At 46.6% G+C, this 15,107-nt stretch overlaps 1 protein-coding gene across 2 annotated transcripts in view; it reads right to left on the reverse strand.

The window, feature by feature from the left end:
- LOC147114101 (long-chain-fatty-acid--CoA ligase 6-like) overlaps positions 1-14,206 on the reverse strand; it is a 194,532-nt gene extending 180,326 nt beyond the window's left edge. For both annotated transcript variants that reach the window (XM_085995720.1, XM_085995721.1), the window contains exon 1: positions 14,123-14,206. In XM_085995720.1, coding sequence (XP_085851846.1) covers positions 14,123-14,168 — 46 coding nt within the window. In that variant the 5' untranslated portion in view covers positions 14,169-14,206. The remainder of the gene's footprint in view (positions 1-14,122) is intronic.
- Between the last annotated feature and the right edge of the window lie 901 nt (positions 14,207-15,107).

Here is a 15,107-nt window from a genome sequence, read left to right on the forward strand (position 1 = left end):
GCAATGTGCTTGGGTGCTGATGCCCTGTGTCCTGTGCAGCATCAGGTGGTTGCGGAGAAGGTTGGGGTTGTTGTTGGTGCTGCTGGTGTGCCTGGTGCTGCTGGTGGTCGGATTATGAGGATCAAGGTGAGACAGTGTAAAGGGCACCTATGTTGATGGAATAGATGGCAGGTGAAGTAGAGATGACAGAAGCATTCTGTTAATGTTGAGAGAGTTCTTCCAATGAGGTGAGAGTACATGTAGAGTGGAAAGTGGAAAGCCTGCAGAATCGGTGCTGGAAATGGTCTGAGAAACAACTTGTGGGTGAGGAAAGTGATCGCTGTCAGGTGGGAGATTTTACTGTACATTTTAAGCTGTCAAGTAATCAGCTGGAGCAATGGCCACTAAACTCCCGCCTCAGGTTGAGAGCTCTGGTCCCCGAACAGCGTGATTCCTGTGGCCATGAAGTTAAAGTGAAAAGGTAACTTAAAAAAGCCTATTAATGATTTGTCAACTAAATGTTAATGAGATTAATTGGGTCTGCTCAGTGCTGACATAAAAAAGCATATGGAATCTTTGGCTTTATTAATAGAGAAATAGAGTACAAAAGCAAGCAAGTTATGATAAATCTTTATAAAACACTGGTTAGGCCTCAGCTGGAGTTTTGTGTTCAATCCTGGGCACCACACCTTTAGGAAGGATGTTGTAGGAATTGACGAATTCCTACGAATAACTGAGATCGACACAGGGGAGCAATTAAACAGGTCTTTACTCAAAGGAGTTGCCACAGGGACTGCTTGGGCAGCCCCGTGGATTGCGACGTGACGTCATCGCGTTTACGATGTGACGTCATCGTGTTTGCCCGCATTTTCCCGCGCTCTTAAAGGGGCGGCGCCCCGTACATGCAAACTCTATATAGTAAACACAGTAATGCCTAACACAATGGTACTGGTTTAGGCTGGTGTTAGTACATCATTAAAGGGAATTATATACAGTTATCCAGAGTCATTCAGTGGTTCTGCCACATGCGCCCCTCCAGAATTTGCTTTAACGGACAAAGTCAAATGGTGAGGGGGTCTGACAAGCCTGTCAGAACGACTCCTGTACTCTCGAGGCGGAGGTTGCTGGGCGGCTGGCGGCTTGGTGGGCGGTCGCACTTGATCTGCTGTAACGATGATGGGTGGTCGACCCCGTCTCGGCAGTTGTGCTGTCTCGACGGTGTGGTCGAGGTCTAAATACGCTGGCTTTAAGCGGTCGACCGAAATGTGGTCTAGTTTACCACCGACATCTACCGTGAAGGTTTTGTCCCCCGCTTCCAACGCGCGGAAGGGACCGGTATATGGGACCTTGAGTGGATCTCTATGTGCATCATGGCGAATAAAAACATATTCCGCCTTGTGAAGCTCCGTGGGAACATGTGACCTCTGTAGCCCGTGGCGCCAAGTGGGCACCGGTGCGAAACATCTGGCCGTCTCTTGGTGACTAGCAAGCTGGGCAGACGCGGACCATGGCTCTGTCGATGTTGGTAGGAAGTCCCCTGGGACTCGCAGCGGCTGACCATAGACAAGCTCCGCTGATGAAGAGTGAAGGTCTTCTTTGGGGGCCGTGCGAAGGCCCAACAGGACCCACGGTAGCTTGTCTGCCCATCCAGCGTCCTGGAGGCTGGCCCTCAGGGTGGCTTTCATTGAACGGTGGAAGCGTTCGCAGAGGCCATTCGCCTGTAGGTGGTAGGCTGTGGTGCGGTGTAATTTGACACCGAGTCCTTGGGCCACTGCATTCCAGAGTTCGGAGGAGAACTGCGGTCCCCTGTTCGCCGAAATATCTGCGGGCACTCCGAAACGGGCGATCCAGGAGGAAATGAACGCCCTGGCCACGTCTGCCGAAGTAATGGATGACAGGGGGACCGCCTCTGGCCATCTGGTGGTGCGGTCAACCATGGTCAGGATGTGTGTAAAACCATGGGAGGGTGGGAGTAGTCCTACCAGGTCAACGTTGACATGGTCAAAACGTTGCTCTGGGACTGTGAAGGCAGCCAACGGAGCTTTCATGTGGCACTGTACCTTAGCCTTTTGGCAGACCACGCAGGTGTTGGCCCAGTTGCGGACATCTTTGTGCATGCCATGCCATATGAATTTCGCTGACATCAGTTTCTGAGAGGCCTTCATTGCAGGGTGTGACAACCCATGTATGGCTGTGAGGGTGCCGGTCAGTTCCTTCAGTAACCCCTAGATGGCACCTTCACTGGTTGGTTTCCCTTTGTTAATTGTGACTAGTTTCTCCTGTGTTTATTATTTAACTGCCTTTTATTAGGTTTATTGGTTTCACCTGTTTTTGCTTGTATTTAAGTTCTGTGGTTTCTTCCCTCTGGGCTCCGTCCTGACAAGGGAATCAGTCTTGACAAGGTGCTCTGTCTTGACAAGCCGGTTGCCAGTGGTAGCTTGTCTTGAGCTCAGTCTGGACAAGCCGGTTGCCCTGTGGTAGCTTGCCTTGACTAGCTGGTTGCCTAGGGGTAGCTTGTCTTGGGCTAAGTCTTGATAAGCCGTTTGCCTTAGTGGTTGCTTGTCTTGAGCTCCTATGTCTATAACTGTTTATCTGTGTTATGTTTTTGCTTGTATTTAAGTTCTGTGGTTCTTCCCTTTGTTCTCGGTCTTGACAAGGTGCTGACAAGTTGCTTAGTCTTGACAAGGTGCTCAGTTTGGACAAGCCGGTTGCCCTGTGGTAGCTTGTCTTGAGCTCAGTTTTGACAAGCCGGTTGCCTCATGGTAGCTTGTCTTGAGTTCCTATCTTGACAAGCTGGTTGCCCTGTGGTAGCTTGTCTTGAGCTCCTATGTTTTGTAACTGTTTACCTGTGTGATTCTAGTAAAGTACTGTTATTTAAGACTGCATATCTGCTTCTCGCCTCGTCTATCTGCACTTGGGTCCAGAACCAGCCTCGCCCTGACAGCACGGCCCCGTGTCTACATGGCCCCGCGACAGCAACCCTGACATTGGTGTCGAACACTTTGCGGCGCCAGACAACCAGCACGACAGCGCGAGGATCCTGTACGGAGACGTCACAGAAGAGCGTGGTACCTGCCGAATGGAACTTGACATTGGCCAACTGGAGGCCAGTGATGGCCGTTCTGTAAGACTGGACTTCCGGGTCTGAGGCTTGGTCCGCTGCCATGAGGGCGTAGTCGATGCCCAAATGAACCGTATTGACGATCGCGTGGGAGAGGCAGTCTGCCACCAGGTTGTCCTTACCGGCCACGTGCCGTATATCCGTGGTGAATTCGGATATGTAGGTCAGTTGATGCTGCTGTCGGGCTGACCACGGTTCGGCGGTCTTGGACATGGCAAAGGTCAGCGGCTTATGGTCCACAAAGGCGGTGAAAGGATGTCCTTCCAGAAGGAACCGAAAATGGCAGATGGCCAGAAAAAGGGCGAGCAACTCCCAGTCGAACGTGCTGTATGCTCTCTCATTCTGCCGTAGTTGACGGCTGAAGAATGCCAACGGCTGCCACGTCCCCTTCACCCACTGCTGTTGCACGGCACCGACTGCGTAGTCTGACGCGTCGTAGGTGAGTGCGATGGTGGCTCCTGGCAGCGGGTGCGCCAGCATGGTGGCGTTGGCTAAGGCGCTTTTGGTGTCGGCGAATGCTCGGGCCATGTCCTCCATCCAGTCTACCGGGTTCTTGCCAGTCTTGCCCTTGAGGGCCTCGTACAGGGGCTGCATGAGTAGTGCTGCCTTAGGCACGAAACGGTGGTAAAAGTTTACCATGCCTAGGAATTCCTGCAGGGCCTTTATGTTCTGCGGGCGTGGCAAAGGTGTCACCGCCTCTACCTTCGAAGGTAAAGGAACCGCTCCCTCTGATGTGATGCGATGCCCCAGGAAATCAATTTGGTGCAGGCCAAACTGAAAGTTGGCCGGGTTGATAATCAGGCCGTGTTGGTTGAGGCATCGAAAAAGGGTGCGTAGGTGACAGGTATGTTCTTCCTTGGTAGGACTGACAATTAGAATATCGTCCAGGTAGACAAAGAGGAACTTGAGGTCCCGCAGCACGGAGTCCATCAGGCGTTGGAAAGCCTGGGCTGCGTTCTTTAACCCAAACGGCATCCGTAAAAACTCGAAGAGGCCGAATGGGGTGATGACTGCGGTCTTCTGGACGTCTTGTGGATGAACTGGGACCTGGTGGTAGCCCCGGACGAGGTCAACTTTTGAGAACACGGTGCTCCCTGCCAAATGGGCAGAGAAATCCTGGATATGGGGGATCGGGTACCGATCAGGAGTGGTGGCGTCGTTTAGCCGTCGATAGTCGCCGCATGGCCGCCATCCGCCGCCAGGCTTCGGGACAATATGGAGGGGCGAAGACCAGGGACTATTCGACCGGCGAATAATCCCTAACCTTTCCATGGTTGCGAACTCCGCCTTTGCGACCGCCAGCTTGCCAGGTTCCAGGCGCCGGGCCCGCGCGTAGACCGGGGGGCAGTTGGTGGTGATGTGGTGCTCCACACCATGTTTCCTGGTTGTGGAGGAGAACGTGGGTCTTGACAGGTCGGGGAATTCGCTGAGCAGGTGAGTGAACTCATCAGGAGCCGGGAACGCACAGGAGACGGTGCGTGATGTAGTGTTACTGCGGTAACACAGAAGAGAATTAAAAGTTGCTGCGTTGATCAGCCGCCAGTTCCTAACGTCGACCAGGAGGCTGTTGGTGCACAGGAAATCCGCGCTGAGGAGGGGCTGGGAAACTTTGGCCGTAACAAACTCCCAGTGAAAACGTTGCCCCCCGAGGCACAACTCCACTCGCCATCTGCCGAAGGTCCGAATAGTTCCGCCATTGGCCTCTTCAAGGGCGGGACCGTGATTCCCCATCTGCACATCGAGGGTGGACGCGGGTAAAATGCTGCACTGTGTTCCGGTGTCGCACAGAAAACGACGACCGGAGAGAGTATCAGTTATGAACAGCAATTTTCCCACGTTGCCAACTGCCATCGCGGCCACGGGGTGCCCGTTAGACCAGTTCCTCGGTGGTCGCAGTATAAGTTGTTGTTTTTTGGGGGGAAAACTGCAGGGAGGGTGGCAACGCTTCGCCTTCTCGCCGAACTGCGCGTGGTAGAAACACAGCCCAGCAGGCTGACAAGCTGGGGCGGCGTCTGCGGGGGATGGGTGCCTCGTGGCGGCGCAGTACTGCTGAGTTACAGTGAAAATTTTGTCAGCCTCCGCAGCGAGTGTTGCGCAGTCTTCAGTTTCAGATCTGGCCAGGGCAGCTTGTACCTGTTCAGGCAGTTGGCTGAGGAAAATCTCGTGGAAGAGGAAACATTCCCGTTCTGAGCCCAGGAGTGTGAGCATTTGGCTCATCAACTCTGAAGGCTTGGAGTCCCCGAGTCCGGACATCATGAGTAATCGACGGGCGCGCTCTGATTTTGTGAGCCCGAAAACCTGCAGTAACCGCGCTTTGAGGGTTTCATACTTGCGCTCTATTGGGGGGTTTTCGAGGAGGCTGAGGATCCGAGAGGCGGTAGAGCTGTCGAGTGCGGAAACCACAAAGATATTTGGTCTGATCCGCATCGATGTTCCTCAGGGCGAACTGGGCCTCGACCTGAATAAACCACGAGGGCGCTTGCTGGTCCCAGAACTGCGGTAGTTTTAGTGAAACGGCGTTTGCCTCCATGCTGTGCTCTTCTTCTGTGAAAACGTTCACAAAAACGGGGTCACCAATGTAGGAACTGACGAATTCCTACGAATAACTGAGATCGACACGGGAGCAATTAAACAGGTCTTTACTCAAAGGAGATGCCACAGGGACTGCTTGGGCAGCCCCGTGGATTGCGACGTGACGGCATCCGTTTACGATGTGATGTCATCACGTTTGCCCGCGTTTTCCCGTGTTCTTAAAGGGGCGACGCCCGTACATGCAAACTCTATATACAAAACACAGTAATGCCTAACACAATGGTACAGGTTTAGGCTGGTGTTAGAACATCGTTAAAGGGAATTATATACAGTTATCCAGAGTCATTCAGTGGTTCTGCCACAATGTCAAGGCCTTGGAGAGGATTCAGAGGAGATTTACTAGAATGGTACCAGGGATGAGGGACTTCATAAGAACATAAGAAATAGGAGCAGGAATAGGCCACTTGGCCTCTCGAGCCTGCTCCGCCATTCAATAAGATCATGGCTGATCTAGGGCTCAAAGCCACTTCCCAGCCTGCTCCCCATAACCCTTCACTCCCTTTTCTTGCAAAAATGTGTCTATCTCCACTTTAAATGTATTTAATGACCCAGCCTCCACAGCTCTCTGGGGCAGAGAATTCCACAGATTTACGACAATCTGAGATAAGAAGTTCCTCCTCATCTCAGTTCTAAAAGGGCGACCCTTTATTCTGAGACTGTGCCCCCGGGTTCTAGATTTCCCCATGAGGGGAATCATCCTCTCTGCCTCTACCCTGTCGAGCCCCCTCAGTATCTTATATGTTTTGATAAGATCACCTCTCATTCTTCTAAATTCCAATGAGTATAGGCCCAGCCTGCTCAACCTTTCCTCATAAGTCAAACCCCTCATCTCTGGAATTAACCGAGTGAATCGTCTCTGAACTGCCTCCAATGCAAGTATATCCTTCCTTAAATAAGGAGACGAAAACTGTATGCAGTACTCAAGGTGTGGTCTCACCAATGCCTTGTACAGTTGTAGCAGGACTTCCCTGCTTTTATACTCCAACCCCCTTGAAATAAAGGCCAACATTTCATTTGCCTTTTTGATTACTTGCTGTACCTGTATGCTAACTTTTTGTGTTTCATGCACAAGGACCCCCAGGTCCCGCTGAACTGTAGCATTTTGTAATCTCTCTCCATTTAAAGAATAGTTTGCTTTTTTATTTTTCCTACCAAAGTGGATAACCTCGCACTTTTCCACATTATACTCCATCTGCCAAATGTTTGCCCACTCACCTAGCCTGTCTATATCCCTTTGCAGATTCTTTCAGTCCTCTGCACAACTTGCTTTCGCACCCATCTTTATATCATCTGCAAACTTGGCTACATTACACTCGATCCCTTCATCCAAGTCATTAATGTAGATTGTAAATAGTTGTGACCCCAGCACCGATCCTTGTGGCACCCCACTAGTTACCGTTCGCCAACCAGAAAATGACCCATTTATCCCGACTCTCTGCTTTCTGTTAGTTAGCCAATTCTCTATCCATGCTAATATATTACCCCCAACTCCGTGAGCTCTTATCTTATGCAGTAACCTTTTATGTGGCACCTTATCGAATGCCTTCTGGAAATCCAAATACACCACATCCACTGGCTCACCCTTGTCCACCCTGCTTGTTACATCCTCAAAGAACTCCAGCAAATTTGTTAAACATGATTTCCCTTTCCTAAAACCATGCTGACACTGTTTGACTGCAGTATGTTTTTCTAAATGCCCTGCTACTGCTTCCTTAATGAAGGACTCCAGCATTTTCCCAACGACAGATGTTAGGCTAACTGGTCTATAGTTTCCTGCTTTCTGTCTCCCTCCTTTCTTAAATAGGGGTGTTATATTAGCGGTTTTCCAATCCGCTGGGACCTCTCCAGAGTCCAGGGAATTTTGGTATATTGTAACCAATGCATCCACTATCTCTGCAGCCACTTCTTTTAGGACTCTGGGATGCAGGTCATCTGGTCCAGGGGACTTGTCGTCTTTTAGTCCCATTATTTTACCGAGTACTATTTCCTTAGTGATAGTGATTGTCTTTAGTTCCCCACTCTCTGTGGCCCCTTGATTATCCATTATTGGGATGTTGTTAGTGTCTTCTACAGTGAAGACAGATGCAAAATATTTGTTCAGGGTTTCTGCCATTTCCCCGTTCCCCATTATTAATTCCCCAGTCTCATCTTCTAAGGGACCAACGTTTACTTTAGTTACCCTCTTCCCTTTTATATACCTGTAGAAGCTCTTACTATCTGTTTTAATGTTTCTTGCCAGCTTACTCTCATAATTCATCTTCTCTTTTTATTTTTTTTTCGTCATCCTTTGCTGGTTTTTAAAAATTTCCCAATCCTCTGGTCTCCCACCAATCTTGGCAACATTGTATGCCTTCGTTTTCAATTTGATACCATCCTTTACTTCCTTAGTTAGCCACGGATGGTGCTCCCTTGTCTTAAAATCTTTCTTTCTCACTGGAATATATTTTTGTTGAGAATTATGAAATATCTCCTTAAATGTCCGCCACTGCATTTCAACTTTCTTACCCTTTAATTTGTTTTTCCAGTCCACTTTAGCCAGTTTTGCCCTTATGCCATTATAATTGCCTTTGTTTAAGATCAGGGCACTGGTTTGGGATACAACTTTCTCACCCTCCAACTGAATTTGAAATTCAACCATGCTATGATCACTCTTTCCTAGAGGATCCTTTTCTATGAGATCATTTATTAATTCTGTCTCATTACATAGTACCAGATCCAAGATAGCCTGCTCCCTGGTTGGTTCCATTACATCATGTTCTAGGAAAACATCCCGGATGCAATTTGTCCAATCAATATGGAGATTAAAATCACCCATGATTATTACCATACCTTTTTTACAGGCCTCCATTATTTGTTGATTTATACTCAGTTATGTGGAGAGACTGGAGAAGCTGGGGTTGTTCTCCTTAGAGCAGAGAAGGTTGAGAGGACATTGGCTGGAGGTGTTCAAAATCATGAATGGTTTTGATAGAGTAAATAAAGAGAAACTGTTTCCAGTGGCAGAAGGGTCGGTAACCAGTGAACACAGATTTAAAGTGACTGGCAAAAGAACCAGAGGCGACATGAGGAAACATTTTTTTACACAGCGAGTTGTTGTGATCTGGAATGCACTGCCTGAAAGGGTGGTGGAAGCAGATTGAATAGTAACATTGAAAAGATAATTTGATAAATACTTGAAGGGAAAACATTTACAGGGCTATGGGGAAAGAGAAGGGGAGTGGGATTAATTGGATAGCTCTACCAAAGAGCCAGCAGAGGCACGATGAGCCAAATGGCCTGCTTCTGTGCTGTATCATTCTATGATTCTATCAATGAGAAGTGATATTTAAGGGATGATTTCACAATCACCGCTCCTGGTGGGCGGTGGCACTTGCAGGGACTGTATCTCAGGAAATTGCGTGATTTCCCATCCATAGCGAGGGTTGCAGCAAATTAAAGAATCAAACCTTTAATACTATTTTACCTTGCATGTGGAGAAACTTGCTTGGCTCCACTCTGTATCTCATCTTATCAGCACACATGAGAATGAAAGCTCATTATTTGGAGAATTATGGCTTCAAACTTGTGCAATGTGTTGGAGCACCAACATGCAACATCACAAAGTGATGTAATGTGAATTTGCAACTGACCTTCCTGCCATCTGTTGATATCCTGATCTCAGCTGTACTGTGGTGAGCAGTTGCCTAGTAGAGACCAGGAAAGGGGCAACATCAAGAAGGCTTCAAGACACAACTTTTAAAAAGCAGGCACTGCACTGCTGGTTAAAACAGTTTCTAAAATTTGATTGGAGTGGTAAAAACACAGCCAGGTAGCAAGTAAGTACCAGCAGAATTATGCAAACTGTGAGAGGTGTAGATATGAATAACGATGAGGAAATACAGGGTGAGACACTGCGCATCAGTAAAGAATGGGTAGCAGTGCTTGTGGATGATGAGTGATTAGCAGGCTATACACCTGCCATACACCTGCCATTTCTTATCAATTTTCTCCCCTCCTCTCCTGCAGAATGTGACTCATAAGAACATAAGAATTAGGAGCAGGAGTAGGCCATACGGCCCCTCGAGCCTGCTCTGCCATTCAATAAGATCACGGCTGATCTTCAACCTCAACTCCACCTTCCCACCAGATCCCCATATCCATTGATTCTCCTAGAGTCAAAAATCTATCTATCTCTGACTTGAATATACTCAATGACTGAGCATCCACAGCCCTTTGAGGTAGAGAATTCCACAGATACACCGCCCTCCAAGTGAAGAAATTCCTCCTCATCTCAGTCCTAAATGTCCGACCCCCTATCCTGAGATGATGCCCCCTAGTTCTAGACTCTCCAGCCAGAGGAAACAACCTTTCAGCACCCTGTCAATCCCCATCAGAATCTAATATGTTTCAATGAGATCACGTCTCATTCTTCTAAACTCCTGAGAATGTAGGCCCAATCTACTCAATCTCTCCTCATAGGACAACCCTCTCATGCTGGGATAAAATCCCATAGCTCCTGATAATCCTCCAGCAGCTTACCTACTTTTCATACACGAGACGAGACCCTGTCTTCCATTGAAGTCAATGCAAAATAAATTAGGATGCTGTGTAAAATGGGCTGCTGATTCGATATCACCGGTTTAGTGTTACTGGCATCTATATTCACTGTCATAATCATTTTTTTCCCATTTCCAGCATATAAGATGTAAGGCACCTGTACAAAACATGTTTATGTTAATTTAACTTATGTACTGTATTTGGTGAAAATTATTCAATTCATTACCTGGTTTGCCAAAGGGTGACAACATGGGGAAAAAATGCCCTTTTGAAAATGATCAAAGTACCTTGATTTTTCTGCAAATGAAGATTACATTAAACAGGTATTCTTAATTATGACACTGTAGCACACATAAAGGGAGACTAAATTTTGAACTTTGTTCATGGGCATGGATTTATCCTTGGTCTCTGCATCAACTCCACTATCCTTGTGCCTGATGTAAAATCAGGTCTACTCCTGTGTGCCCAGGACTGGCATAACTGATTTTCATTATATTAAAACAAAATGTCACTTATTTTTAATTTTTTACAGGCTCATTTAAAATTAACAGCTAACAACTGTGTTAAAATGGCGTTCAAGGGAATTTTACGTAAATGTAATAACTAGCATACAAAATTGAATGCACAAAGAAAATTAAACCCTCTTATTGGAAATTCTTCTTTATTAATAATGTATCGGCTTACTTCAAAGGAATTACTGAAGTGATGTAGTGTGTGGGAGTATCAATAATAAAGGTGGTGTATCAGTAATAATGTGAAGCGAATCATTTATTTAAGTTATGTCGTAACATAGATAAAGGCCAATACATGAGGCTTATTAGAATCTCATGGAAATAATGGAATGAAAATTAGCTGAGGAATGGAATGGAGAAGGTGATGAGTAATGGAAAAAGCTCTAAATGCGGGGATAGGGGGGGTGGGGAGGGTGGTGGAAGTGACAATTAGAGTTCTGCAGTTATCTGTTATGGACTCCTTACTGTTCACACTACTTACATAGAGAAAAGCACCTCTTGTATTATAAAATTTGCTAATAACACCATGCAATGTGGTCATGTGGATTGTATATGATCTGTGGAAGAAATGGGCTTTAAAGGGATAAATGGCCTTTTTCCTTTCCATTAAATTGCATATTCCTGTGAAATGACCTGAATGTCAATATTAACAACCATTTTAACTACACTGGTGCGTATTAGCTCGGACTTCCCGCTTTAGCAGAAAGCCAGCGTGAATTCGCTGGGGTGAGTTTTGTGCCCGCTCATTTGTCCTTCTGATGACCCTGGTGTATTTTCTGAGGTCAGTGTCATTTGAATAAGTTTGGCAGGTTCCTGGGGCGATTTCCATCTGCAGCAGAAACCTGCCTCAGGAGAGGGTGGAGAATCACCGCTGCAGGACTCGGGTGCCTGCAGCTCTGGAGTGTGGCTGGCTGCCTCCAGAACAACTGAAGGATGAGTTTGGGTTTTTTTTAATTAAAAATTTTTCTAGGCAATGGAAGTGTAATCGATTATCTTGTAATCAATTACAGGCCCTTGGGGAATTGAAATTGAAATCATCACCTGCCTGCCAGAGCAATGCTGTATGCCGGTAATTCATCAGCATTCATGTCATCCAGCATTGCCTTGACATTAATGATGGAAAATAAGTTGAATGGCAATATCCTGTCATTAACTTGTCATTCGTAATCGCCCACCCATGTTAGGGCAGATGCATTCAATGTCACCTGTCACCTCGGCAGGTAATCCCAAAAGTGACAGAAGCCTACGGGGGCATGGGTGGGTGGGTGGGTGGGGGGGGGGGCGGGGGTTGGAGAGAGGGGTGGGGTGGGCGCTGGTGGAACCATTCCCGGCCCAATTTTCCAACGGAGGTACCAGTGTGACTCTAGAGAAAAAGCTACCTTATGCACAAAGGATAATAAGCTTCAAAGGGGACACAAGACAGAACAAATGCAGAAAGATCTCACCTGCTACTCATTTTAATATGTAATGATCTGAAATAACGCAAGTGCTCCATGCAAAATCTTGTCCTGCCGACGGGGCTTAGCAGGTGCTCTTTCACAAGTATGAACAGCCCATATGTGACGATTGCCACAAATGTAATAGTCTTTCCGATGAGTGAATGAATCTTTGTGATGCATTTCTAATTACGTGGTGTTCTACTTATTAAAGGAGGCTGTGACGAAGACAGCGATTACTGGATAGCACTTTCACTTACAGGTAGTAATCACCTGCTTGGACAGTGATAATATTAGCAAAGTCCTATACATTTTAAAATCATAGATCCCCACTTTCCCCCACCCATATAATGGAGGGGGGGGGGGGAGGAACTAATGCGCCCTAATACCGTGCTAGGTCAACTTATCTTTCGATCAAACTATTTTAGTAAGTTTTCATTGTATTTCTAATACCCCAATTTTACTGCACTAAACTATAGTGCACTCTTCAGAGCAGTGAGAGCAAACTGCCTCAATTACACTGAATACTCACATTATTACTGAATTGGAAGTTCTTAACCTCATGCATGTACCTCTGCTCATTGGTCTCCCACTGTCAAGTGAAATTCTTAATGCCAGAAAAGAACTAGTGGGTTAGTCAGTTCATTTATATCATTGGAAAATTATGAACATTTTAGAGCTCACCTAGGCATTCTTTCATCCCCAACTTACAGACATGTTTTCATCTCTTCTCTCTGAAAGGCCTTGACTTCTTCCTGGGGTATAGTGTACACCCTCTGGTACATTACCCAACTGGGCCTAGCTGGGCTAATTAGTCTTGGTAGCATTATCCTCAATCCTACACATACACACACACTTCCAGCAGGGGTCACTGATTAGTGATTAGAAGTGGGAACCCTGACTGGTTTTCTCTTCACAAACAAAGAGGCTCAGGGGTCAATTTTAAAGACCGTACAACCTCCCTGCCGATCAGTGAACGCAACACAAACCAGGGATCGAACCTGAAAATGTCCTGGTCTGTATAGCCCAGTGAATCTTTTCTTAACCAGATGAGTCATTTAGGGAGCTTGCCGAGTTTGTTTTAAACTTTAACTTTACCGTTTAAAAAGTCAGCTGTGTCACTGCAGCAGATATACTGAGCTGGCAGCGCAGGAACACCAAACAGCAGATTTCTACGAAAATGGCCGTGTTAAGCTGTACAGTGCAAAAGATTACAATGCACCAACACCAAATATCCAGTATTTGAGTATATCACCATTTCAATAAGATTCTGCACTTGTACAGCATTGAAAAATCATTAACTTGCAGCCTCACACAAGAATACATATACACACACAGTATTCTTTCAGTCTAAAAAAATTCTCAAATGTTTATACTGCTGAAGGCAGGGGCAGTATTAAAAAACATTGGACCATTCTCCCTCAAAGCGTTTTTAAGGATGTATGAAAAAATGTGTCTATCAATTAAAGTAAAAGCAAACAAAATAGAGTATTGATTAATTACGTCTAATTAATTCATCTTTTACAGATGTACAGCAAATCAGAAATAACTTCAGTGTTTTAAATTTTACATGAATTGCAGTTTCAAGCCAGAAAAAATGTCATTATACCCAGAGCAAAATGATTGTGCTGCTTTAAGGAGGATCAGAATTAGAATTGTATCCACTGCTTAATCACAAACACTAAATAAAGATATATAACAAGGTTGAACTATATGAGATTCCCCCTATTCAAATGCCTACCAAGAAACAAACAAAATCTTCATCTCAATACTAAATTGCTAAAATGCTGAAATTTGCTCAATGTGAGCATGATGCTCACACACAATGTACCAGCAGTTTCCAGCTCATAATCTCCAGTTTACCACTGTGACAACTGCCTCGGATGATTAATAAGCCTAATTCATAAATGAACATTAAGAACATAAAATGAGAGAAGCATACTCACTGAGCAGCAGCCAAATACAACCACAGACAAAGAGAACAGTATCCATCTTTCAGAGAGTTATGTACTGCATGCAACCGAATGCACAGTACTGCAGCACATACTGCAGCATGCTGGTGGATTTATGGGAATGAGTCATCGTCATCATCCTGTTGAGTTAATGAACTCCCCATGGTTAAAGCAGGCATGCCTCATTTTCCAAGCCATGAACAACATTACGGAAAAAGGATATACCTGTACTCTTGTCACCCTCAATGTACGATTTAGCCTCATACCAAAATATATGGGCCTAGAAATTCAGTTGCGTGCGCCAGCCGTTAGCGCCTTAGGAGGAGTAGATCTCGAGCACTAGGCACTTAGCGGCCGGGCGCAGGGCGATCTGCGCCTACGCCCAACTTCAGTAGACATTTAGCGCTGGCGCAAAGTGTTTTCGCGCGCTCAGCTGCGCGCGCAGCTTATGACATCATTTCGTCATGCAACGCCCTTTGTGCGCCCCAAACCGGAACTTCAGTCGCGCCCGCCCAATGTGGGCGTGGCGGTGCTAGGAACTGTGAAGTGGAACGCAGCAGAGGCCCTGCAGGCCTCGGGGAGCGCTAATTAAAGGGCACTTACACTGAACTATAAAGGCCAGCCATTTTGCTGCAATGACTTTTGTGCAACGGATTTCTGGACAGAGACCAAGGAAGAGACCTTACTGATTTGGCCCAACATAGGAGAGGTATTTTTGGCTTCTGGCCAGAGCTTGGAAATTTGCCTCATTGTGATTTCATTGTTTGCAAGTATATTATGGGGGCTGCATGGGGTTCCAACCCTCAGTTCCAGCATTATGTGCGAAGGGCTCGCAGACGCTGTGTGAGAGGGGCAGCCATGCCTAGACGCAGAGGGGGCATCAGGCGTCGGCAACGTAGACCTTACCCACTCAGGGAATACCGCCAGCAGGTGTCCTATCTCACCATGACTGCCGTGCAGTGTGTTAAGAGGCTGCGCT

This window comes from Somniosus microcephalus, chromosome 8 (assembly GCF_052327205.1).
Source record: "Somniosus microcephalus isolate GS21.2 chromosome 8, FLI_Smic_1.0, whole genome shotgun sequence".
Classification (NCBI taxonomy): Eukaryota; Metazoa; Chordata; class Chondrichthyes; order Squaliformes; family Somniosidae; genus Somniosus; species Somniosus microcephalus.